This window comes from Melanostigma gelatinosum, assembly GCF_949748355.1.
Source record: "Melanostigma gelatinosum genome assembly, chromosome: 22".
In the NCBI taxonomy this organism is placed as follows: domain Eukaryota; kingdom Metazoa; phylum Chordata; class Actinopteri; order Perciformes; family Zoarcidae; genus Melanostigma; species Melanostigma gelatinosum.
The window spans coordinates 16525748-16552607 of NC_136655.1; the positions used below are offsets into that span (position 1 = coordinate 16525748).

At 43.7% G+C, this 26860-nt stretch overlaps 1 protein-coding gene across 1 annotated transcript in view; it reads right to left on the bottom strand.

The window, feature by feature from the left end:
- Positions 1–497: 497 nt before the first annotated feature.
- LOC306796134 (xylosyl- and glucuronyltransferase LARGE1) overlaps positions 498–26860 on the bottom strand; it is a 50489-nt gene continuing 24126 nt past the window's right edge. The window contains exons 4-8 of the mRNA XM_079294909.1: positions 14652–14815; positions 9767–10045; positions 9426–9572; positions 6467–6662; positions 498–3213 (exon numbers count right to left, since the gene is read on the bottom strand). Of these exons, the coding sequence (XP_079151035.1) occupies positions 3019–3213; positions 6467–6662; positions 9426–9572; positions 9767–10045; positions 14652–14815 (981 nt within the window). The 3' untranslated portion in view covers positions 498–3018. The remainder of the gene's footprint in view (positions 3214–6466; positions 6663–9425; positions 9573–9766; positions 10046–14651; positions 14816–26860) is intronic.

The window sequence follows — 26860 nt, forward strand, 5'->3', positions numbered from 1 at the left end:
GTCTCCATGACTCTCTTTCCCTGAGTTTCTAACACATTCAATGACCGTCAGTTATTGTTTAATCCCTTCTATGCTAATCCTTCAGTATAAAAGTTAAACTTCTGCAACTTGGCAGAAGCTTCATGTCTTATTAGCTCCTAATCCTACAACACTTTATGTTTATCTTAATTATGCATTCCCAATACACTTATGATTATGACTAATTATGAATTCTTAATTATGAATTATTACACACTTTTATTATATCTACTAAACAGTTCTATGCTCAAATTTCTTACAAAATACACACAAGTGTACCTTCTACTGTGTGTGTGTGTGTGAGTGAGACAGAGGTGTAACAGTGAGAGCTCTCATGAATTCCTTTACTTTGGGTTCACAAGGCTAACTTGATATTCAAGAAGACAGAATTATGAAACAAGGGACAGCAGTGTTTGACCTTTTTGTTTTTATTCAGGTAGCAGCACCAATCAGCACTGACCTACTTACACACTGCAGCTCCAAACATTCACAACAGTCACACTGCACACAACACACACGTGTACAATCACACACAGACACATCCCTGCAAGACTGCACCAAGCCCTTCTGCAGCTTTGCTGTACAGAGTGAGAGACCGCTGTCATGACTGAGAGAGAATGAGGAGAGGGAGATGAGAAGGTTGGGAGAACAAGAACAAGAGGGAAATTGATAGGGAGATTGGAAGAGGGCGAGAGAGAGACCTCTAGTTCCACAATGGTAAACTTTATAATGAGTGTGTTTTTCTTAACTGGTCCATTTCCACATGCATCCAATAAGTCTAAATGTGATTTATTTGACAAAATGGTTAGACTTTCTATGATGCCCATGTCTATGATGCATTCTAAACATCCACTTACATTTTTTTCCTCGAGCTTTCAGTCATATAACATGGTCTCCATCTAGATGGAGATTATTGAGTTGTCATGGAGATATGCAAACGCAAGCCTTTTAGGAACTCTCATCCGTTTCAGCTCGAGTTAAGAATGAGAAATGAGAAATAGTACTCATATCGCATGACTTGTGTGATTTTTTGTTTCTAGAGCATGAAAGTTGCAGGAGATGACAGACTTAACATGATGGAAATCAGATTTTTGAGATGCAAACTGATGTGATTTTGAACAGATGTAAATACACCTGTCTTCCCTTGTTTATGGAATCTGGAAGTGGACTCTACAGTCACCTGGAATAATGGCAGTTGAAGCTACACTGAAACATTGGCACATTAAAGCAAAGGAAGAATGCAGCTCCAGCTATTTCTACACATATGACCATGGTGGAGTGAGTGTAGTGGTTATCTGATCCCTGATCAGTTTAACCACGATACGATCTGTGCAATGCATCAATGACTGTGTTTAATAATAGTAGTTTTTGTTGTAACTGACAAAGTTCTTCTTCCTCTGGTGTCAGTTACCAAACAGCTTCAGGTGTATCAGCATCACCCTCTGGATTGAAGCAGATATTTGAATGTCACCTGGGAAAACCAGGACACATTGCAATCCCATCGGTATTCTTTTAAAATCATTTAATTTCAAGCCTCTAAAATATTGAATATATTTAATAATAATCAGTGAGATTGACGTACTTGACACTCTTTAACAATGCTATCATATTTCTGTTATGATTTTTTCCAACTTTTCTCATCATACAGTAACAAACATCCTATGTCGATGCTCAACAGTGATGATATAGTGAGAGTATAATATCATTGTGACTGTCAGTAATCAGTCTGAGTGTCCTCTCCAGATAACTGGGTGGAAATTTGTCCGCCACAGGTGCTACAGCCGTAGTAACAGCTGGTCAAACCCACATCCGGATCACCATGCCCAGCCTGACAGTGTGCGTCACAAACAGGAGAACACACACTGCTGCAGCGTTACCATCATCAAACTAGAGGCCAGGTTGAGAAAGAAAGGGTGAAAGAAAGAGTCTCTCTGCAATGCAAGTGGGTGATTTTCACACAGTTTCTTTCTGTCCTCAGACACACTACGCCTCCTCGCTCCACCCATCAGGACTGTGAACACACTGATAAATAAGACTGATTTCAGTGATTGCTGCGTCTTTGCCTCATGCTGCTCGGTGTGGTGGGGGGGGGCAGCTTCACAAACTGACAGGACTTTAAGCAAGTGTTTGTGCAGACTGCACTGGCGTTAATTTAAAATACACCAAACAGCCCACTGCACAGCTGCAGTCACATTCTGTAGTGGTAACAAACACTGGGAACACTCTAGCAGCATGCTCAGGCTGATGTGGAGATATCATGAATATCAACCGCATGGATGACCTCCAGCCATCTTTGCACTTCACTTCTCTTGTCATACGAGGAGGAGGATTTATTCTGATCCGCATCAGCTACGAAGCACACGAAGCAACAGCAGATGGCTGGCTGGCTGGCTGCTCGCCCCAATGTCTGAGTGTGTGTCACCCGTCACATGTGATTTCAAAAATCTGTGTGAACATGTTTACCGCTTTGTCTTATCTCGCCCGCCTGGTGACAATTTGCATTTGAGTCGGGGCGTGCTGTCTGTCAGACCGCTGCTGCTTTTTGCTGGCACTTGGAAGGTGTGCAAACAGAATGTAAGCCCACAATGCTTCACATGTTCAGCTCTCCTGAAGCTTTTTGCTAAGCACTGTCCTGGAGGAACAAACACACAGTCACACTTTTCCTCTACCTGCACGTACACACGCATACATACATACATACATAATGTTACTCGCTGCCAACAACTCTGTCACTGGCCTTACAAATATGGCAATGTCTGCTTTCCTCGGCCGCTGTGTGTCAGATGTCAGGGCCAGAAGTCGGCACCGGGCCAGCGGGGATTCGTGTCCTCTGTCACAGCTTACACATCCACAGTAGAGGACAAAGGATGGACATGAAGACCCACACTCAGGGTCAAACGTTCTAACAAAGTCTCAAAGTCTGCTGATTGGCCTCACCCCCCCCCCCCATGGAGTGTGTCAGTAGTTCAGGGCCGGGGGAGTGAGGGTCTGCAGTGGTGGCTAGCTGTTCTCAGCAGTCATGTATTTTAGGGCAGCGAAGCCGTAGCGCCGTGACATGTTCTGCTGGAACTCCTCCTTCAGGGTCTTGAGGCAGACCCGGTACTGCTTGTTGGAGCGGAACTTGGTGATATCGAAGCTTGGCGCATGAGGCATGTGGATCATGTAGGCGTTGGGCAGAACCACAAACTCATACTCCTGTAGAGAGAGGACAGGAAGAGAGTCTTCATTACAACACCTCATATAAAGCTGCATTGGTTGTTTTTTTGTCCACATCCAGCCGACACAGAGCAACATTTTCATAAAGTTTTGTGTCCACCAATATTCCTTTGAGTTACAAAGTTTGAGTATAAAGTTAACACGAACCGCTATATAATTGGTGATTAGTAATTGGACTTGCATTTATATAGCTCCTTTCTAGTCTTCGGACCACTGTGTGGATGAATGATACTGACATCTGCTCATCAGCATCAACTTGGGGTTTAGTGTCTTGCCCAAGGGCACTTTGACATGGACTGGAGGAGCCGGGGATTGAACCGCAGATCTTCTGATTGGAAGACAACTTGCTCTAATTGTACCACAGGGTTGCGTAATAAAATGCAATTTGTAGTCCCATTTTGAAAACATAAGAAAAACACATACAAAACCCAAAGTATGTTATATGTGGAGGGTGGAGGATGAATGAATGTTATATGTGGAGGGTGGAGGATGAATGAATGTTTTATGTGGAGGGTGGAGGATGAATGAATGTTTTATGTGGAGGGTGGAGGATGAATGAATGTTTTATGTGGAGTGTTTTATGTGGAGAGTGGAAGATGAATGAATGAAGGTTGTTCTGTATGTGGAGGGTGGAGGATGAATGAATGTTATTCTGTATGTGGAGGGTGGAGGATGAATGAATGAATGTTTTTCTGTATGTGGAGGGTGGAGGATGAATGAATGTTATTCTGTATGTGGAGGGTGGAGGATGAATGAATGTTTTTCTGTATGTGGAGGGTGGAGGATGAATGAATGTTATTCTGTATGTGGAGGGTGGAGGAGTCTTACAGCATGAGGCAAGCTGCTCTGGTTTGTTTTGGCAGCTGATATTTCTGTATCTCTTTCCAGACAGCAGCAGGGTGAACAGGTTGTGGCTGGCTGGGTTTTGTCTTTTAATATTCCTTGGGCTCTTCTCAGGCTCCTCAGTCGATGGTACCAATGATGTTCTGGGTAAAATAGAGCCGTCCTGTCCTGGACCCTGAACATCTCATACCAGTTTGTAATGTTTTCACTCAGGATGCTTTCTGTTGATCCGCTGTAAAAGTTCACATTGTAACTAATTCCTTTGATATTAAACCCACCACTTTGTTTCGTCTGTACTCATGCTACAACATGTTAGTAAATAGTCATTAACATGCGTTTCATTCAGTTAAAATGGGAAAAAAATACTGTAATATCTTAAGATTATACCTACCATAGACTGTTTTAATAAGAAGAGAAAGAAATGTATCTTATCTTGCGTGAACTAGCTAACATACGATACGTGTTTGACCTTCCAGCCTCACTTTGTTGTTTAACATTGAAACAATAATTCAACAATTGCTTCTGTGGCACTTTTCTTGTTTTTTTACCATACATACACGTAAAGATGTCTGGCAGGGTCATTGTCAGCAGCAGCTTGCACGCTTTTATTGTGTTACACTAATCAGCAGAGTGTCCCAAAGCTAGGAAGTGAGACATCATCAAATACAGAGGACAAAAGAGTGGAAAGAGAAGGGAAGGGGAATTAGAAGTAAGTGAAGGAAAGAGAGGAGATGAGGGCAGGGGTAAATCTAAATGATGTTCTGTTCATACATAGGCTCTACAAAATTACCATAACCTTCAATCATTTCATATATTAAAATACAGTATTTTTTATCTATTATTCCCGATGTTATATATCCCTTCAGACATCAGTGAAACTAACTAGTAGACATGACTGGCCACTGTTTAATGTAGTGCGATCACACAGGAGCTATTGTTCAGATGATGTCTGGGGATAAAGGTCTTTGAACTTCAAGCAGTCCTCCAGTTAAACTATCTAGTTATCCAAATCCCGCTTCACATGGATGGGTTAGTTTCCTCAAATTGTTGAAATAATCAAAGAACCAGCGTGTTGAGTCAAGATATTGTCGTAACGACAAGATCATCCACCATCATACACATGCTTTTTAAGCACAGGCAATGGCGGTGACCTGATAAACAAGTCGGTCATCTTGGCGTTGTACAATTTCTTTGCTGCACCAAATTTAAGTTAGTTTTAGTCAGATAATACGGAGGTCCGGACCTTGGTGACCTCAGTGGAGGGTAGAGCCATGCTCACAGTGCTGCTAGCATGGCTGTAGACTGTAGTTGTGTTACATAGTTATAGACAGGGGCGGGCTGGCCAAAGGGGATAGCCGACGGGTTTTGGGCCGGCCCACCTCCATTACCAACCGGCCCTCGCTCTGAGATCGCCGACCCAGACTATATTCTATGCTTCACAGAACACGTTAAATTTACTCTAATACTTAAAGTCAATAATCGCTGACTACGATTTATACTACTCCTCGCGATCTGTATTCACGCTCATGGTTTCCATCTGCGAGCCGGCAGCACCCCCCCACACACACACCGCCCCAAAGAGGCGGGTCTATGAAGCAGTTTAGCCAATGATGCTTTAATGCTGATTAAAGATATAAATAAGTGACATACAATTTAGCCAATCAGCGTCCTCAAATAGATTCAGCTTGGGGCAGAATCGATTTTGCCCCAAGCTGCGCGTTTCCGTCCGGACTAGTTTCTACAGGCGAGCGCCAGCACCAGCGCGAGCACTGCTCCTCCAAGAGCCGTTTGAGAGGAGAACTGTGGCGGGGAAACTGCACAATCAGACAGCAGACTAGCGGGAAAGGGAAGCAGTACATGCGAAGCTTCTCCACTAGCTGAACACCAGACAGGTTTGGCTAGCTGGATGACGTCATGCTAATAGACACTGAACCCCTAGCTGCTCCCCGGGTATTTTTCCAAGTAGGCCACTGACTGGTCGATACGTGCGATGCATTGAGTGGGCTACGTGCCGTGTATTGAGTGGGCCGGTCTGACAGTAAACTCCCGGGACACTTCTTTCCCCCAGTTCGCCCCTGGTTATAGAGCTATGCTCACACTGCTGTACATTGCTGGTAAACTAAGCTAAGGTAAGCTGCTGAGCAGGTAGTGTAAAGTGTGTTTATCAGAGCTATTAACTGTCTAGTGGTACAGCAGCAATAGATGTGTGAAGCACCAAGCTGATTTAATAGCACTACAGAAAATAACTGATAAATGTTTACAGCAATGTATTTGGTATTTTAAGATACCTTTTGCATGAACTGCAGACTCATAAATGAAAGGGTGGAGAAGTGAGGTATACCAAGACATTAAGCAGACAGTTTAGATAGGTAGATAGAAAGTAAGTTACTTGTGCATCCAGCTCCATGATGTGAGCCACCTTGTTCCAGCCAAAACCCACAAAGCGACGGTCATACTCAGGACTGTCCCTCCTAACCATGACGTAGGGCTCAAAGTCGGCTTCCCACTGCACCCTGTAGGGCGTGGTAGCTGTCCGCCATTTGGCAAAGTTAGTTGGTGCATGGCCTTTAGTCCAAACATGGTACCTAGAGGGAAAGAGAAGAAAAGGTTTTACCAAACTATAGTTGAAGGGAGTCTAAAGATGTGTGCTTCCACATCCAGTCTTTATGAAGGGAAGTGACATTCATAGTTTCATAAAATATTAGGTGGCATTTGGATTTGAAACCTCTGTATCATGGTCTCAAAAGTTTAGACTTTACTTATAGGGCCCAGCCTATCCTTGCTAGTTTTACATGTGTCTTTTTTGTCACCCAGTGCCCACATTGTGGAAGAAGCAAATGTAGTAGGATCCATCTATGGGCTTGTTGTTCTTATAATGAGGCATAGTCTTGAGGCAGCATGATGGCCATCATTGGCCAAGAAAAACCTGGTCCAAAGTTAATTAGAATAGTATTGTTATTTAAAAGGACATATAACTGAACATAAACTTGCTTGGCAATAAATGGTTCTGATTCTGATATAATTCAGATAGTAAGATGCGCCTACATCGGTGGGCTCACAACACACCATGTGACACCATTTACCATGTGACAGTGTTGTGGAATATTTCTATGAAAAGTCGGGAGAAGAGTGTCAAAGTGTTATCAAATCAATGTCAAATGAAACAGAGTCTGGATGAACGATCAAAGTTGTAATAGTCAATTTATTTGCTTGCAAGCAAAGAGAGCACAGTCTCACAGATACATCACGTCATCTGCAGGAGGTGCTCTGAATAACACAGTCAGATGCATGTCTTGCAAGCAAAGAGAGCACATTCTCACAGATACATCACGTCATCTGCAGGAGGTGCTCTGACAACATAGTCAGATACATGGACATTTATACTCAGCCAAGTGCTTCCTTTGATTGGGTCACTGTGACCTAATCAAAGAGTTCAGATACAAAAAATACAGAGTCTGAATAAGCCTGTTTTACCATCACACATCACATATGCATACAGAGGGTCATGCTCTTCAGCTGATGCTCATCAGGAAGTACCGTAATCTAGACCTCTGTGTGTCGCCGTCTTTGAAGACAGAAACAATGCACAGGAAAACAGATAACAAGATAACAGATAACAAATAACAAGACACCTGGATGCAAAACTGATAGAATCATCTACTCAAATAGGTTTTGTGCCTGCACTTTTAAAGACTTACATTCTTCAATCCTAAAGCATAAGACGATGACATATTTTCCCATAACAACAGAGGATTGGGAGATAGTGGAGGCAGAGGGTCCACCGGCCAAGGACCACATACCTGTTCCTTCCCTCCCTCCTTTCACAAAACGATAAAGCAAAACTGATTCAGAACCAACCGTCAATGGACAGCGACAAATAGTAAACAGAGTGTGCTGTGGCTGGGTAGGATTGTTTCAGACTCCTGTGATCCAAACATTTCCAATAACTCCAGAGGGTCCAGGGTGTTTACTCCAAGTCAGAATCTTCACATTTTCAATGCAGAAAACAGTTTGCCTCTCCAATTTGCCAAATCTACCATAGCAATGCTCCAGGTGCAAGCGCACCTGGCTTTTAAAGGGAATGGTTGGATGGTTTAAATGGCTCTGATTGGTTTAATTCATGCTACGCAAAAAACAAACAAACTATGTTTAATTAAATGACTAAATACAACCCCTTTGCCCCTTGCTTTGTGGCCAGATTGTCCGTGGTTTAACAAAAGTGGAGTTGGACACGCCCTAAATGCACTTCAGACCAAGCATTGTCAAACCTTAGTTACAGGATAAACAATGCCGATTTCGTCCGGCTGTGGAACAGTGGACCAGCTCTTTACCTTTGCAGGTCTATTGGAGGAGACAAGGGAGTTTGCCCGACCATCTACATGCGTTTTGTGGACTTGGAGAAGGCTTATGACCATGTCCCTCTGGGAGTCCTGTCAGGAGTACTGGTGGAATACAGGGTACCTGGGTCCTTTTATGGTCTTCATGCTTCCATCCTTGGGATTCCTCAGATATAATAATGAAGGCTTCTACGCAGACCGCATGGCATGTGGCAGATGTGAGTAAGTAGGTCTATTCCACTCCCTGTACTGATGATTCATTTGAATGTTTGGGACTTGTCTATCTGGTTTGAAATTTATTTAAATCGGCTAGTTGGTATTTTTATTTTTTTTAAACTAAAACTAATGTCTGAATCTGACACAGTCTGGCTGTTGATGTATCAGATCAGTGGAAGTAGTATTATGATCCTTTACTGCAGTAAAAGTACCAATACCACACTACAAGTAAATAACTTAACCGATTTAAGAGTACGTAATTATGCGAGTAGTCAGTTTTGAAGCATCATATACTGTGTGTGTATGTGTGTGTATATATATATATATATATATATATATATATATATAATTAAACTAATAAGAATTAACACAACAGACACTATCTCTATTAGTACTGACTTCAGACCAGGCCTTCACTGCACAGTGCTCTGTTAATTTGTCTGTAAATATTAGCTGCTGCTAGCGCTCTTGTAGCGCTAGGGGCCGTTCACATGTTGTGTCTAAAGACGTATGTAGAAGTCCTTCTCCTCTCCTGCTGAATCTTCATGCTGCTTTGAACAGAGTCATGTGGAGGCGTGGCTGCAGTAGGAAAATATGTGTTACCTGGTGTTTGTTGGTGCTCACTGCAGCTAGAGTAGAATCAGTTGACTAGAAATAAAACTCCTGCCCTCCTTCTCTAACACCTACTGCCACAGCAATTGTGGCAAATAAAAGTAGCAACATCTGCACCACAGACAGGGAAATGTAATGAAAAGCTTGAAGACATTGCTGGCTTCAGAAACAGATGTAGCTCACCTGAAGGTGAAGAGTGTGCCCATGTCCAGCTGAGAGAGCAGCTCAGCTTTGGACTTAGGGTAAGACAGACGGTATCGCAGCGTCTCAAAGGCTGGAACCACCAGGGCTTTCTTGGCATTGGCCATGTCCAGCTGCACCACTGACTTCCTACAGCCATACACACATACGACTGGATTACATACTGTAAATTACTAAAGCAAGCATGTGCAAAATCTCATAAAAGATGTAATAGAAATATTTACAATTGTCTTTTTAAAATCTAAAGATAGGAAAAACGAAGCGTAAAGGTGTCAGAACACTTCCAACTTAACTGGTTTACGCCTGATTCTTTCTCCTCTTACCTGAGGTATTCGTACAGGCCGTACATAGGCAGGAAGTCGATGTCGGACAGGAACATGTAGGGTGTGTTGACGTGCCGCATGGCCACATTACGCAGCAGGTTGACTGGGTAGAACTGTCCCTCTTTGTAGACGATGTGGTAGCCGACATTCCCACGGCTCATCAGCACCTCGGAGCCCTGAGCGTAGCGCAGGAACTGCTGGGCCTCAGCGTCGGACAGGTACAGGGCCAGGCTGATGGGGCCTTCCCAGTGCTTACAAATGGCCTCCAACATCTGGAGCCTGCAGGGGGTGAGACATGGGGATGGGTGACATCACAAAAACATTTCACTTTCAAGGCCCCAATGTCAAATGACTTATTTCTTGGTGCGAGATAATGAAAATAGTAACCTCTGTGAAAGAATAACTTGCATTTCACGCTAGCTTTAGTTATCGTAGAACGGAACCATTGGCTACGGATCTTCGACTTGCTCCGAAACAGTTTTCTTTTAAAATCAAACTAAAGCCTTCCTTTTCACTGGAGCATGTTCTTAAATCAGGAGTGTCCAAACTTTTTTCACTGAGGGCCACATACAGAAAAATATATCAAGGGCTGGGCCACTCAGGTCCGATATATCGCCTCACCCCTAGTGTGTTAAAGTGAGCAAAATCAATCAAATTTGGTTCTCAATGTGCTTTTGTTCAGATTTAACAGAGAAATGTTTGCTTACGTATTTTGAGCCGAACAGACTCATTATTCAAGAAGAAGGGAGTTGAGAACAGCTCGATGTCTTTCTCAATGAGAGAAAAATATTGAAAGCCAGTGGCGGCTGGTGGAACATGTTCTAGGTAGGGCTGTGCCACATCCAATCAATTTCAGCAAACATCCCAGTATGATTTCATGCAAAAGAAATTAAGGTATCAAACACGTATTACTACTTTGCAGTTAAATATTTAACATTTATTCCAACATGAAAAAAAGCAGAAAATAACACTTTGACAAACACGTCAAGACATCTTATTTACAGCTAGAGAAGCTTCGCATGTACTGCTTCCCTTTCCCGCTAGTCTGCTGTATGATTGTGGGGTCAGGCTGATCTGATATCAGCTATTTCACTGCAGTTTCTCCTCAAAGTTCTCCTCTCAAACGGGTCTTGGAGGAGCAGTGCTCGTGCTGGCGCTCGCGCCCGCCTGTAGCGACTCGTCCGGACAGGAACGCGCAGCTAGGGGCAGAATCGATTCTGCCCCAAGGCTAAACCGCTTCATAGACCCGCCTCTTTTGGGCAGTTTCTCCAGCCCCCAGAGCTGCTGAGACGTGCACATGCGGAGAGGACGTACAGGAAAAGCATATATTTACCGCAGATATCATATTTTACACATATTACTGGGTGATTCCATATTTCAAAAACACAAATATTGACAATTTGTATAGTTTATTATTATTATTAATTATATTTTATTTGTTGTGGCTCAAGGTGGGGCGGCGCCCTATCGCCCTCTATTGACCAGACGCCACTGTTGTACGCACTGACTGAGTTCTGTCATGAGAGACGTTATCACGGACACGTATTTCCCCTTTTTAGCAGAAAGGTTGGCCTGTGGAAAAGCACATTTGACTTCGGACTGCGTGGGGAAGTGAGCAACATTGAAGTTGCATAGTTGTGCCCTCGTGCTCGAATTATGTTGACAGTTTTCATAACCGTGTTCATCACATCGCCGAGCTGGACTGTCTTAGCACAGAGGGCTTCTTGGTGGGTGATACGCTGCATTTTAATGGCCTCACCTCCGCTCTCTTGCGCTCGCCTTTCATAGCTGGAGCCCTATCTGTTATAACTCCACATCTTGTCAATTGCGTCGGACACAGCTTCAAACATGTCCTTACTGGCCGTCGTGCTCTTTAGAGTCCTAAAATCAAGCAGCTCCTCCGTAATGCAAAAATGATCGTCAACGCCCCGCAAAACAATTAACAGCTGTGCGGTGTCTGTGGCATCTGCACTCTCATCATATGCAATGTAGTAAAAATCAAAAGCACACGCTTTATCTGACACTTGATGTTTTAGGTTGGCACAACTGTGTTTCTGGACATGCTAACGTTGTTGAATTCCTGCATTTTTTCTACCTGCGACTTTAGTGAGGCACTGTTTTATGAAGTCACCATCTGAGAAAGGTTTCCCGTGGCGGGCAATGAGTTGAGCTACCTCGTGGCTGCTATTGTGGCTTTTTCTTGTGTTTTGTTTGCACGGAAAAAATACTGTTGTTGAGCGAGCTGGCTAGCTGCTATTTGCTTAACTTTCTGTTCTTGCTCGGCACCAGTGTAGGACGTGTCATCATCCGGGGCTAAACGTTTCTTTGATTTCTCTTATTTTGTGGAGAAGCTGCCTTGTTCAACACAGTATCTCCACCTAGTGGTGAAACTAAGAAGTACAATACAGTCAAGCGCAAGTTTCAAGTGTGGGCCATATTCCATTATATTTTTAGAAGTTGCTGCGGGCCAGTTAAAAATGGGCCGCGGGCCGCAACTGGCCGTAGTTTGGACACCCCTGTCTTAAATGAACCAGACTTATTTGTCCAGCACACTTGTTTGTATGTGAGTATTATGTATTTATTTGGCTATTTGCAAATCTTTGCTTGCCGTTTTGTTTTTATGCAAAGCAATCTGAACTGCTTTTGTATGATACAGTGCTACACAAATAAATGTGAATTGAATTTCAACTGAACTGACTAAGAACCAGATGAACCCCAACCCCCCTCCCCAGTAACGACTCTCTCTATTCTGGAGAGAGACGTCAACAGGCTTTTTAAAAAACAGAACCCCTGCAAAGCAGCCGACCCAGACTCTGTCTCCCCCTCCACCCTGAAGCACTGTGCTGATCAGCTGTCTCTGGTGTTTACAGACATCTTCAACACCTCCCTGGAGACATGCCACGTACCAGCCTGCTTCAAGGCCTCCACCATCATCCCCCTCCACAAAAAAACAAGGATCACAGGACTTAATGACTACAGGGCCCGTCGCCCTGAGGTAATGAAGTCATTTGAGCGCCTTGTCCTGTCCCACCTAAAAAACCCTCACTGACCCACTCCTGGACCCCCTGCAGTTTGCCTACAGAGCAAACAGGTCTGTTGGCAACGCAGTCAACATGGCCCTCCACTTCATCCTCCAGCATCTGGACTCCCCAGGAACCTACACCAGGATCCTGTTTGTGGACTTCAGCTCTGCCTTCAACACCATTATCCCGTCTCTGCTGCATGACAAGCTCTCCCAGCTGCAGGTGCCCGACTCCACCTGCAAGTGGATAACAGACTTCCTGTCTGACAGGAAGCAGCACGTCAAGCTGGGAAAACGAGTCTCATCCTCCAGGACCATCAGCACCTGCTCCCCCGAAGGCTGTGTTCTTTCCCCTCTGCTCTTCTCCCTGTACACCAACAGCTGCACCTCCAGTCACCAGTCCGTCAAGCTCCTGAAGTGTGCGGATGACACCACCCTCATTGGACTCATCTCTGGTGGGGATGACTCCGCCTACAGGTGGGAGACTGACCATCTGGTGACCTGGTGCGGTCTGAACAACATAGAGCTCAACGCTCTAAAGACAGTGGAGATGGTTGTGGATTTCAGGAAGAATGCAGCCTCACCAGCCCCTATCACGCTGTGTGACTCCCCCTATCACCCTGTGTGGCTCCCCCGTCGACGCGATGGAGTCCTTCCGCTTCCTGGGCTCCACCATAACCCAGGACCTGAAGTGGGAGCTGAACATCAGCTCCATCACAAAGAAGGCTCAGCAGAGGTTGTACTTCCTGAGGCAGCTGAAGAAATTCAACCTGCCAAAGACAATGATGGTGCATTTCTACAGAGCCATCATTGAGTCCATCCTCTGCTCCTCCATCACGGTCTGGTACGCTGCAGCTACAGCCAAGGACAAGGGCAGGCTACAGCGCATCATTCGCGCTGACGATTGGTGATTGGCTGCAATCTGCCGTCCCTCCAGGACTTGTTTGCCTCAAGGACCCTGAAGCGAGCAAGAAAGATTGTAGCCGACCCCTCTCACCCTGGATATGAACTGTTCATGCCCCTTAAATCTGGTAGGAGGCTGCGGTCCATCAGGACCAAGAACTCACACCACATCAACAGTTTCTTCCTATCCGCAGTTGGGCTCATTAACAGAGCCCGGGACCCCCACTGACTCTGTCACCCCTAGTGCAATTTCTTACCAATCACTCCCCTGCACATCCCTTCTAGGTTTCTTATTGAAATACACTCAACACTTACATTACACTTACATCTCACTTGATCATAGTCCTGTTATCCGTTAGTGCACTTTATTTTGTATTTCACTTTATTTTATATTTTACTGTATTTTATATTTTACATGCTTCTACTTTTTGCACGTGTTGATTGTTAAATGTTATGCACCACCCGTCATGTCAAATTCCTTGTATGTTCACCATACCATGGCAATAAACGGTTGTGATTCTGACTATAAAGCTGCATAGGACCTTCATTACTCAAAATGTAAGGTGACTAAAAATGGCAACCATATTTTCAGTTCCGGCAACCAAAAGCTGTTGCTTTTAAAAAGTTAGTGTCGAGCCCTGTGTCCACTTCCAGCAGCTTGCAATGAGCCACTGGTTTCATATGAAAGATGTTTGCAGCCAATAATGTTCAGGTTGGGGTTGCTTGAAACAAACTAGTTCTATCTGTGTGAAGCAGTGTGTTTATTGCTGGAAATGGTTGTGGAAGTAAGTGCTCTAATATTCTGTCACTTATGGGACTGTAACCCTGGAATCCCTTCTAAACCCAAGCACACCTGTTGCAGCTAAAAGGTATCTCTGAAAGTTCTCAATTTACATATAGTAGAGTATTACCATATATTGTAACAGACTAAGGTTTGTTACAGTTATTGAAGAACAGTACCTGTCCATAGAAAGCTGGGCAACTAGCGTGACGTCAGTGTTGTCAGAGCTGGGTTCATACTCATAGTGGAGGAAGTAGAGGTGCGTTCGGTGGACGGTGAACCGTTCTCGGCGAAACTCGTAGCAAGGATCATCTTCGTCCAGCTCTGACAGAGTCTTCTGAAGCTGCAGGCAGAGAGGAGAGAGACACCAACAGTAAGACATTTTATGGACAATGTTAGGCTGGCACGCAGCGGCCGGACTTCGGATGCAGGATGACGGACACAGAGAGTACGTGTAAACTAGTGATGTTACGAGATGTGCCGACGCTTCGAACCGTGTGTCGAGTAATGGAGGGGGCGTTTCCTTGAAGCACGTATCGAGGCTTGCTTCATGTAGGGGAGGAGCCAAATATGATGACGTCCGAAGCCTCGCTGCCGGCTGTACCACGTGACTGCTTCGGGAAGTGGTTCAGAGTTTGCTGGGAGGTTCGACAGCAATATAAACCACTCAGGCTCCATTCAAAATGTGGGTTGTTGGTGGAGAGTTGCGGTCAGTTGAGAGTTTGGATAGTTTGGAGAGAGAGAGATAGTTTGGATAGCGTTTATATAGTTTGGAGAGTTTAGAGAGAGAGAGATAGTTTGGATAGCGTTTATATAGTTTGGAGAGTTTAGAGAGAGAGAGATAGTTTGGATAGCGTTTATATAGTTTGGAGAGTTTAGAGAGAGAGAGATAGTTTGGAGAGTTAGGAGAGTGAGGAGAGAAGGATAGGTGATAAGATGGAGCCAGCTAGGAAGAGGAGGATTTCCCCTGTGTGGGAACACTTTGATTTGATAACTCCTAATAAGGTAAGCTAAAGCTAACTCTATTTCAGACACATTAGGTTTGCTTATCAAGAACTGTATTTTTCACAGTTTCTTATTTTATTCAAAGGTGAGGTGTTTATTGTGCTCCAAGGAGTTGGGGTACAATAACAACACCTCATCCATGCTAAGGCATTGAGAATAAGGAGGAAACTGGAGCTTCACCCAGCCATGGGAAGTCATTACAATATTACAAATGCACCATCACAATTTTTCCCTGTTCACTTTTGTTTATTGTGCAAATAAAGACAGGTAACAGACACTGTATTTATTCTCTTTTAACCAGCCACCAGAAAACAAGAGCTGGATGAAGCCCTCGTCTCCATGATAGTGAAGAACACACAGCCCTTCAGTATTGTGGATGATGTTGGATTCAGGGCATTTGTGTTTGCGTTTTTGTGCACGCCAGCATCTTCTGTACCCTGTGAAAGGGTGTTTTCAAAGGCCGGAGAGGTCGTGTCAAAAAAAAGGAATCGTTTAAAACCAAACACTGTTGAGAAACTGTTATTTCTGAATAAAAATGAATAAAATGTCCCGTGTCCTGTACATCACTGTCCAAGTTCCACAAGCATATTCAGTCCCCTCTTCCTAGTTCCACAAGCACTTTCACTGTCCTCTGCCTGCTTAAGCCCATGCCATTTTCCTAAAGTGACATAACATCATTACACAACCTGCCATATCATATGATACTCCCATTTTGGGAAAATTCACACACAGAATACATTCAAAAAATATATAAAAATATTTTATTATGCACATATGTGATCATTTATGTACAGAAATTATTTGGTCATACATTTTTGTAATTCAGTCATTTCCAACAGCCATAACAGACACAACAATTCAATGCATCACATTATGTGGTTCAGATACAGCTGCCTGTGATTATACACTTGGCCAGTAGGTGGTATCGTGTGCACATGAAGCATCGAGTAATGAACCCTTTCTCGAACCAATTGGCTGAAGTGTTGCGAGGCCTCATGAGGCTTCATCTCGCCATCACTAGTGTAAACCAACCAGGTGTTTATTTCACTGACAAACACAAACAACTACATGGCATAACTCTTTCAGGAACCACGGGCAGCATGTTGTCCTGTCAGCGACAGCACTAGATGTAATTATGGCAGCCTTATATAGTCTGCCACCAACGAGGACCTCCACATCACTAAGATAGGTGACTCTGCCCCTTACTCTACAACACAATCCCCTAATCTACAACAAATACATTAAAATAGATACCTAACATTCTAAGGTCAATTAGCTATATGATCTCTATGGTGGTAAGACATCACCATAGAGATCATACCCGGCCTGAATAGAGGATTCAATTTCCCTACCACCCCTCTAGTAATTACCACATGGTACCTTCCCGGAACTATAAAATGGTGCTCTTGTACCCTGGGGACTCTCTTAGGATGAACACCCTGGAGAGGAGACACAGCAGAGGTAAGTGCTTTGAACATGCTGGTTATTTGACAGCACTATTAAAATATTCAATCATTTTAGTTAAAGATAACTAGTGATGGCGAGATGAAGCCTCATGAGGCCTCGTAACACTTCAGCCAATTGGTTCGAGTAATGGTTCATTACTCGGTGGTTCATGTGCACACGATACCACCTACTGGCCAAGTGTATAATCACAGGCAGCTGTATCTGAACCACATAATGTGATGCATTGAATTGTTGTGTCTGTTATGGCTGTTGGGAATGACTGAATTACAAAAATGTATGACCAAATCATTTCTGTACATAAATTATGACATATGTGCATAATAAAATATTTTGTTAATGTGTTCTGTGTGTGTACATTTTCCCAAAATGGTAGTATCATGTTATGGCAGGTTGTGTAATAATGTTATTATGCCACTTTAGGAAAATGGCATGGGCTTAAGCAGGCAGAGGACAGTGAAAGTGCTTGTGGAACTAGGAAGAGGGGACTGAATATGCTTGTGGAACTTGGACAGTGATGTACAGGACACGGGACATTTTATTCATTTTTATTAAAAAATAACAGTTTCTCAACAGTGTTTGGTTTTAAACGATTCCTTTTTTTTGACACGACCTCTCCGGCCTTTGAAAACACCCTTTCACAGGGTACAGAAGATGCTGGCGTGCACAAAAACGCAAGAGCAAGGCTATATAAATTTGCATATAGGAATTTTTGCCTCTCCCAGTACTCCAGAGGGTTTTCCAGCCTGCTTATATTTGGCTCGGAAAGGTAGCGCTGGACCTCCACAGTGGTATCTGCTGTTACATTGTGAGTCTTCCGTGCCTCCATGACGCTGGTGTCTAAACGATGCCACAGTTTGCTACCTAAGAGGAAACCACAGATCATGTTACTAAGTGTTCCCACACAGGGGAAACCCTCCTCTTCCTAGCTGGCTCCATCACCTATCCTTCTCTCCTCACTCTCCTAACTCTCCAAACTATCTCTCTCTAAACTCTCCAAACTATATAAACGCTATCCAAACTATCTCTCTCTCTCCAAACTATATAAACGCTATCCAAACTATCTCTCTCTCTCCAAACTATCCAAACTCTCAACTGATCGCAACTCTCCACGAACAACCCACATTTTGAATGGAGCCTGAGTGGTTTATATTGCTGTCGAACCTCCCGGCAAACTCTGAACCACTTCCCGAAGCAGTCACGTGGTACCGCCGGGCAGCGAGGCTTCGGACGTCATCATTTTTGGCTCCTCCCCTACATGAAGCACGCCTCGATACGCGCTTCAAGGAAACGCCCCCTCCATTACTCGACACACGCTTCGAAGCGTCGGCACATCTCGTAACATCACTAAAGATAACCAAACTACTAGTGATGGCGAGATGAAGCCTCATGAGGCCTCGCAACACTTCAGCCAATTGGTTCGAGAAAGGGTTCATTACTCGATGCTTCATGTGCACACGATACCACCTACTGGCCAAGTGTATAATCACAGGCAGCTGTATCTGTATTAAACCAGTCCCCCCCCCCCCCCCCCCCCCGCAGTCGACAACATTTCATAACACACTGACAGATGACTACGCCTTCTGGGACGGGCCAGTGTGGACGGATTTGTCCAGGCTCCTACCAGGTGGCTTACTTGTACAAACAAGCTCCGCTTGCTTCTTTGATTTTGACCAATGGGCTTCCATAAGAGGGACCTATATCAATTACTGCGCTGCTGTGTTCAAGCGTTGTTCTTATGGCAGATCTCGATTGAGAGTGAAGCTATTAGAAACCCATGCATGTTGAATTGCTGGGCTGCATAACTCTGTTGATAATAAACCTATTGCTTTTGATATAACTAAACGCCTCTTGAGAGCTTTCGTTGTCCTCTTAAATCCGCTCTGGGTGTGGGAGATAAGTTTTTCTCACAACAACCTCACCTTTGAATAAAAGAAGAAACTGTGAAAAATACAGTTCTTGATAAGCAAACCTAATGTGTCTGAAATAGTTAGCTTTAGCTTACCTTATTAGGAGTTATCAAATCAAAGTGTTCCCACACAGGGGAAATCCTCCTCTTCCTAGCTGGCTCCATCACCTATCCTTCTCTCCTCACTCTCCTAACTCTCCAAACTATCTCTAAACTCTCCAAACTATATAAACGCTATCCAAACTATCTCTCTCTCTCTAAACTCTCCAAACTATATAAACGCTATCCAAACTATCTCTCCCTCTCCAAACTATCCAAACTCTCAACTGACCGCAACTCTCCACCAACAACCCACATTTTGAATGGAGCCTGAGTGGTTTATATTGCTGTCGAACCTCCCGGCAAACTCTGAACCACTTCCCGAAGCAGTCACGTGGTACAGCCGGGCAGCGAGGCTTCGGACGTCATCATTTTTGGCTCCTCCCCTACATGAAGCAAGCCTCGATACGCGCTTCAAGGAAACGCCCCCTCCATTACTCGACACACGCTTCGAAGCGTCGGCACATCTCGTAACATCACTACAAACTACTAATATGTTTGTGTCTACAGGCCTGACCGTCAATAATTACTCCTGAGATCATATCAGAACCGTACAATAAACATTCAACTCAGTATTCGAGTCTCTTACTGTCTCGAACAGTCTACAAATGCCTGCAATGGAGAGGGTCTTTGTCACAGACAAGAAGGTTAACCACTGAAGGTGATTCTGCATCACAGTCTCTAGACCGCCAGTGACTCTGTCCCAAAAACTGCACCATGATCGAAATAGGATGAGAACAGACTGATCATGAATCACTTCACATATAACGGGAATGGACTGCATTTGTAATGCTTTCATCCAAAGCACTTTACAATTCACTTACCCATTCACACACAGACTCATACAGATATGAAGAGGGCTGCTGTGCAAGGCCTAACCATCAGGAGAATTCTGCTTATGGGCCGCTCCTGGACAAGTGGTCAGGAGGGGCCAGGGATCAAACCGTGGATCCTGCGCTCAATGGAAAGTTGGATAATTATCATGTTTATCGATGTGAAGCAGCGTTCATTAATGGGAAACTTCTGTATTTTTCTATCTTGCTTTCCCATGTTTGTGTCTAAGTGACTAATGTTGACAATCATTTCTGAAACTGGTCTGGTGTTAACAGAGAACGCTGAAGGCTCTGTGAAGTTCTGTTTGAAGAATGAACTCAGAAGCTCATCTATTGTGACATTTAAAGGACAGGGGAACATTTCTCATCCTTTAAAGCTTGCAGAGTTTAAAGCTAAAGACTCAAATGGTCACGAGTAGAAAAGGACAAGCTCGTGTCATGTGTGAGCTGGAACCAAATTGTTCCATGGGGACGATCTAAGTGTCATTGCCAATAAACTCTAGCTTACATGGATATTTATGTTGCCCTGGTGTAATAAGTTAGGTTTTGAAGAAAACTGATAGTATTAAGAGACAATATTAATGGCAAACCATGGGTTAAACCAGAGTAAAAAAAAAAAAAAAGACGGATAGTGGTTTCAGTTTGAGCAATGTGTTTTTATTGGTTAATCGAGGTATCATTCAGCCCCACTTGCTGTAATTGGTTGTAGGTAAAGGAGAGGGTGGGGTTAAGAGAAAATAATGGGAAAGAAAAGAGAAGCGCGAAAGAAGGAGAGAGAAGAGAGGGTTATAGATAAAGAACGGGAGAAATGAGAGTTTAGATAGTTTGACAATGTCATTTACCATCAGTCAAGAACCGACAGCACATTTCTTGTTATGTTTGGTTAGGTTTAGGCATTAAAACGAATTGGTTAGTGTGAGGGGAAAATCATGGTTTTGGTCAAAATAAACTACGTTCTTAAGTTTAGGGAACCTTTGTCACCATGAAAAAAACAACAATCTTGACTGTTGGTAGGTACCGGCAAAGAGACCGTGGACTCCAGTGTCCGTTGCTATTTTAACCCAGCCATCCAGTCACACTGCATCAGCCTTTGCTTCTGACGATAGAGTCATCACTCATATTGCCACTAAAGGTTGTTGCCAATTAAATATAAATCAACATCTTACTTAGGCATTTGAATTAAACACTTCACTGGGGTTAACCCTAACCCTTCTGTGTCCATGTCTACACGTTGTTAGATCCTGGGATACTTCTGGCCCGATACGGGGCTACTTACTGACTCAGCTCTCTATTAAAAGATTGTCGAGCTGGTGTTCTGGCGAGGGAACTCGCCTGGCTCCGCTAACTGCCGTTACTCCCGACGTCTACCCTGCTTCCTCCGGTCTGAGTGCACTCGGTCGAGGGGCCACCCTGACCCCGGGCGCTCCCACCAGTCGCGTCGGTTATGGCAGCTTCCCTCTTATGGATCCGTGCTCTTGGTAAATGCCAGGTTAGGTTTTAACGGCTAGGATTACTTCTTTCTAAAACCGTAAGGGGTTGTTAAGTGGATTCGGTCTTCTAGGATAACCTTACAGAACTCAGTTGTTAGACATACAATGGATTTAACTTTTTACTGCCACGAGGAACTTTTTACTACTTGAGCAAATGAATGCACTTGATAAATTTACTTTAAATGCAGATTAGATATTTATTGCAGGTTATATTTTAGTTAGTTTGCAAGGGTTAAGCTACAGCTCACATAAAACGTTACTACACTTGATTCGTTACTTTAATTTTCTTCTTCGATTATATTCATTAGTTTTAGATGCCGCGACGGCTCGGTTGGAGCTGGATGTCCAATGGTGCAATGAAAAGGTTATTTTGGAGTTGTTAGGAGCGAAGGTCGGGCCAGACCCTCGGACTCCTCCTGCTCTCGCAGCGAAGTCCGTTCAACAGTCCTCAAAACTCAGTACAAAGTCTTTCTAGGGCTGCTGAGTCTTCTCCGTTGTCCAGTTGTTAAGAATCGAGCAGTGGGGAGAGGAAAACCTCAGTCTTTAAATCTTATTGTCCACGAACAGCGGTCTTCTTTCCGTGAACAGAGACGAAGTCCTCAATACATCAGTTGCGATCGTCCGTATCTCCTCATCAGAGCACTTGGACGGCGCCCGTGTCGAAATCCCAGTTTGCGGTTTGCAAGTCACTTCTTTTATCCATCATTTGGGCTGTCGACCCCCTCCTGTCCAATACATGATCTCATCTCCCCACCCACTTGAGTGGGTGTTTGGTCCTGAACATGTCCGGACAAGTCCAGGCAAGTCCAGGCTTTATCCTATATTATGCCTCTATGACTCATCTCTTGCAACAGTCTTTTCCTAAGTCTTTTCCTAATCAGCTTTTACATTTGTTAAATCACTCTATGCATTAAACATTCGTTACATATTGATTAAACATTTTGTTATATAATGATCATACACTTTATCTCTTGATTACACTTTATTCTGAGTATATACTTTGTGCTTTTATATCCTGACTCTCCCTTGAATGTGCAAGCATGTTACCGAGGCAGCTCTGTGGGCTCAACTCTTCTTGACAACGTGTACAGGATATTTGTGGTAGTTATGCTGGAGCAGCATGGAATACGTTTTGAGGGCTTTTCTGTGTCCCGGTCTGCCACCTCTAATCTTACATAAATCCATTTAGCACCAAGCTGTTACAATTGATTACAAATAAAATTCAGTTTTCTCCCTGATTAGCTCTCAACAAACAAACGGTGATACAGGATTTTCTGAGCACAAACCTGGAGTCTTTCGCACAGTGTACTGCAAAAATGACGTTAATAGAGCAACACATCAACCAAAGTATGAATGGATGTCAGCCTTCTGTACTCTGGTCTATGTAACTTGTTCAAGCACTCTAGAATCACTGAAGCTCAAAGATTTGGGGAACAGCAGAGAGAAGTGGCTGAAGGGCTGTCAGCAGAGGAGCTGTTGAGAGGCATCGCTCTGCTTTGAACGGCATTAGTGGAGCTGCAGTGAGTGACTGGGCTGCAGTGGCCCTGTGGAGTCTGGTCTGCAATCTGCAGCCAATCGCTCAGTGACTTCATTAGTCTAATCATCACTTTAATGGGATTTTAATTGGTGCTCAAACTCTGAAAAATTGAGTGAGCAAACTATTTCCTGAGTTAAGGACACATTAGAATTGAGTGTTGGCAAAAAAAGGCTCTTGCGTACCATGATGGGAAATAATAACGTGATTGACCACAGTGCTGACACTTAAATAATTCTATGGTCCCATAGTGGCTGATTCTGTAAAAACCCAACTCCAGACCATGGTGAACTTCAGCAGCTTAGAAGCTGAGGTGTGAATGAATGAATAAAAAGCAGCGTGCTCTGAGGAATCCAGCTGTTTCAGCAGAAAAAGGACAGTGGTCAGACTGTCTTCCCCAGACTGATTGATCCAGAATTCAATGGACAAAAAAGGTTTACAAGCCGGCTCAATGAGAAACATACAGGGAGAAACATCATTTTTTTAGTCACCCTAGTGCTGTGGCTCTAGAAATGCCAATGTTAGTCGGTTGCCCATACTAGTTCACAGTGAAATATTTAGGGTTGGTTTTCTGACTCTGTACTTTTAAGGGTACCAACTAAATTACATTTGTACTGCTGAGCACTGAAATCAATTGTTGTCAAATTGCAGTACCTGAGATTGTACCTGGTTGAGAGAGCAACTTAGACTATAGAGAGAAAGAGAGAGTGAAACTCTACACTTTTCGAAACTCTTGCTGCAACATTTAATGCAAAATGCAAAGGTGGCCAGGGCAACATGTCTAACCTGAGGAAATATCAAACAAAAAATATATCTAAAAGCTGAGCGTACCATGTCCCCCGCAGCAACCACAGCTAACATTAGCACACCTGCAACCAATGCCGGAGAAGTTAAACACTTTATAAAGTGAGGCATCGACAACTTCATCAACATCAGGTGGTTAGATAGCTAGTTGGACAAGTTGCTGTTGGAGATAACTTTAAAGTACTGTAGAAAGATCGTAGAAAAGTATGAAAGCATAAAAGTATAGCTATTATAACCTGTAACCCTTTTGATTTCAAAGTATAACCAGCACAACATAAAGCATGTTTAGACTTTTTATAACTATCATAATGTGAATTGTTTTATTTTATGATAGCTGTGATTTAACATATAAACTGTTTAGAGTTAGACACTTTGTTTGAAATCGTCACTTGAGCCTTACAGTGCTTGTGGTTCTAGCAGGATCAAACCAGTTACATTCTGTGTCAGCTCAGAAAGAGGAGGACTCATGTGTGAGTGACACATGAAATGACGGAGGTGCCAGCCTTAGATCAGCATAAAAAGCAGCAGAAAAACAGAGATCAAGGGGCCTTCTCCCCAACCCAAATAGAGAATGGGAATGTCAGAGAGCTGACAGAAGAAGACCTCATTACAAAATCAGCGAAGGCTGACAGAGGAATGCTAGAATGAGTTCTTGTAGCCACTGATACCGTATCATTGAATTGAAATTGTTGTATGTGAATCTTGTGTGGAAAAACCAGAAATAAAAACACAGCCTTACCATTAGTAAGTGACTGAAACCAAAACAATGTACCCCTCTTCCCCTGTCCGTTCATGGTGCGATAAGATGTGACGACTGAAACATGCAGAGGAGCTTAAGGTGAGTTCTCTGGGTGAAGACTTGGCAGTGTTAGTCATAAATGGTGAGACTGTTCACAATAGGCAATCGTAAAGTATAGACTATGTACATAACTATTACATACCAGGGTGTTAGGGTTACATCCCATTGAGAGCGCTGAGGGCATTAGCCGTAAAAGACTTTCAAGAAGACAATTAATTCCGAAATCCTAATGATTAGCTACGGGGTGAGATAAAAGGCCGAAGGTATTGTTCTGAGACCTGCAGCAGGAACGCATATCCTCACAGGTGAAGCAGCCGACGAAGTAACCACCGTGTTAGGTGCGAACTACTTCCCCGCCTAGAAATGGGGCAGGAGCCGCTCACGCTACAGTACGAAAAAAGATACCGTTTGATACCAGTACCAAATTCCTGGAGGCCATATTGATATCAGTTCAAATGTGAACAGCACCCAACCCTAGTAATATTTGGTTTGCCAGGGAATTTAATTAATTTTAACTAATCACATTCTTATCGACCTCAACAGTAACTTCTTTGTAAAGCTAATTAGAAAATGTTAGCATGCTAACATGCACAAGTGGGTTCAGGCTTAATACAGGGAGTAAACAGCAGCCTGGCTACAGATGAATTCCACATCGATTTTGATTTTAGTTCAGTGCTGGATTTAAAGTCTTCAATAACGATCTCCACCAGCATCAGAAACGTGGAGAAAACAAAGCAACCCAGGCTGACCAAACACAGTTCTTGTGGTCTGCAGTCCATACATGTAGTAATATTTTTTAGGAAGCCACCTCAGCTATAGCATAACACACAGATTTTTTTCAGTATTGTTACATATTCATTGTTCTGTTATCCTCACCCACAGTAGCTCTACATGCCTATTGTAAAACTTGAAAGCTCACAGAACTGGGCGTCACAAGGTACCAAGACATTCATGGACAATTGTTGTCCTTGCAAGTCTCACACAACAGAGGTTATTTTCCTTTGGATATTTAAAGTGTTTTACTTATAAATGTTGTCAGTGGCCTGCAATGTTAACAGTTTATGAATAGGGTCTTCTATTATAGTTACTATTATTTCCCTCACTTGTATACAATGTGAGAAGTGACGTGATTTTGGAACAGCGGCGTCTGATTACATTACAGTCATTTAGCAGACGCGTTTATCCAAAGAGACTTACAGTAAGTGTGTTCAACATCGGTATTCAAGAGAACTACTAGTCACAAGTGCATCTCCTTTAAACAAGCATCGAAGAGCATAAACCAGAGCAAACGTACAGTACAGAAACCAACGAATACAATAAATGCTAAGTAAGTGCTAAGTGGAAGGCTAAGGGTAGTACTTCTTGAAGAGGTGAGTCTTCAGCCTGATGAAAGATGGGCAGCGACTCTGCTGTCCTGACGTCAGTGGGGAGTTCATTCCACCACTGAGGGGCCAGGACAGGAAACAGCCGCGACCGGGTTGATCGGCCACAGGGACCTCTGAGCGACGGGGCAACCGATCGCCCCGAGGTAGCAGAGCGAAGTGGTCGATTGGGGGTGTAGGGCTTGACCATGGCCTGGAGATAGGAAGGAGCTGTTCCTTTCACTGCCCTGTAGGCTAGCACCAGAGTCTTACACTGGATGCTCTTACAGGTGTAGAGAACGGAGAAGACAAGTTGTGTGGGAGAACTTGGGCCGATTGAACACCAGGCGAGCTGCAGCTTTCTGGACAAGCTCCAGAGGTCTGATGGCCGACGCCGGGGCTCCGGCAAGTAGTGAGTTGCAGTAGTCCAGGCGGGAGATGACCAGAGCCTGGATGAGCACTCTTGTCAGTGAGGAAGGGACGAATGTTGTAGAGCAGGAATCTGCAGGAGCGTGTAACCGATGCAATGTTTGCTGAGAACGACAGTTGGTCATCCAGGGTCACACCCAGGTTCCTCGCTGTCCGAGTTGGCATCACCACGGTATCATCAATGGTGATGGACAGGTCTCGCTTCCACCTCTTATTGATTTTGTTTTCGGCCTCAGGCATTTATTTATCATCTGACTGTTTTGGGTTGAATTTTGAAACTTGACTGATGGGACACTGGGTTTGAGTTATAATTTGTGAATGTTTAGTTGTTTATTGTGTTGACTACGGCGGGAGCCTTACAGTGTTTTTGTTCGCTGTAACGTATGCTGAATTTAATTTGATTTACATTAATATATGGTGTTATGTGCAACCAACTGTGTGGTTTTCATTAATATCTGATCATTTTAGTGAGGAATAGGGACAGCCTTTCAGCGTGTTGTCGTGGTTTCAAACATGTTAGGCAGTCAGATATCAGATCCGCCCGTTCCCTTAAATTTAGCGTATGTACTTTTCCCCTTAGGTTTTTTTTTTTATAGTAAGGTGAATTGTTACAAATGTTGCTAACAGCATACAGCTTAAAGTTTCATGGCCAAACTGCTGC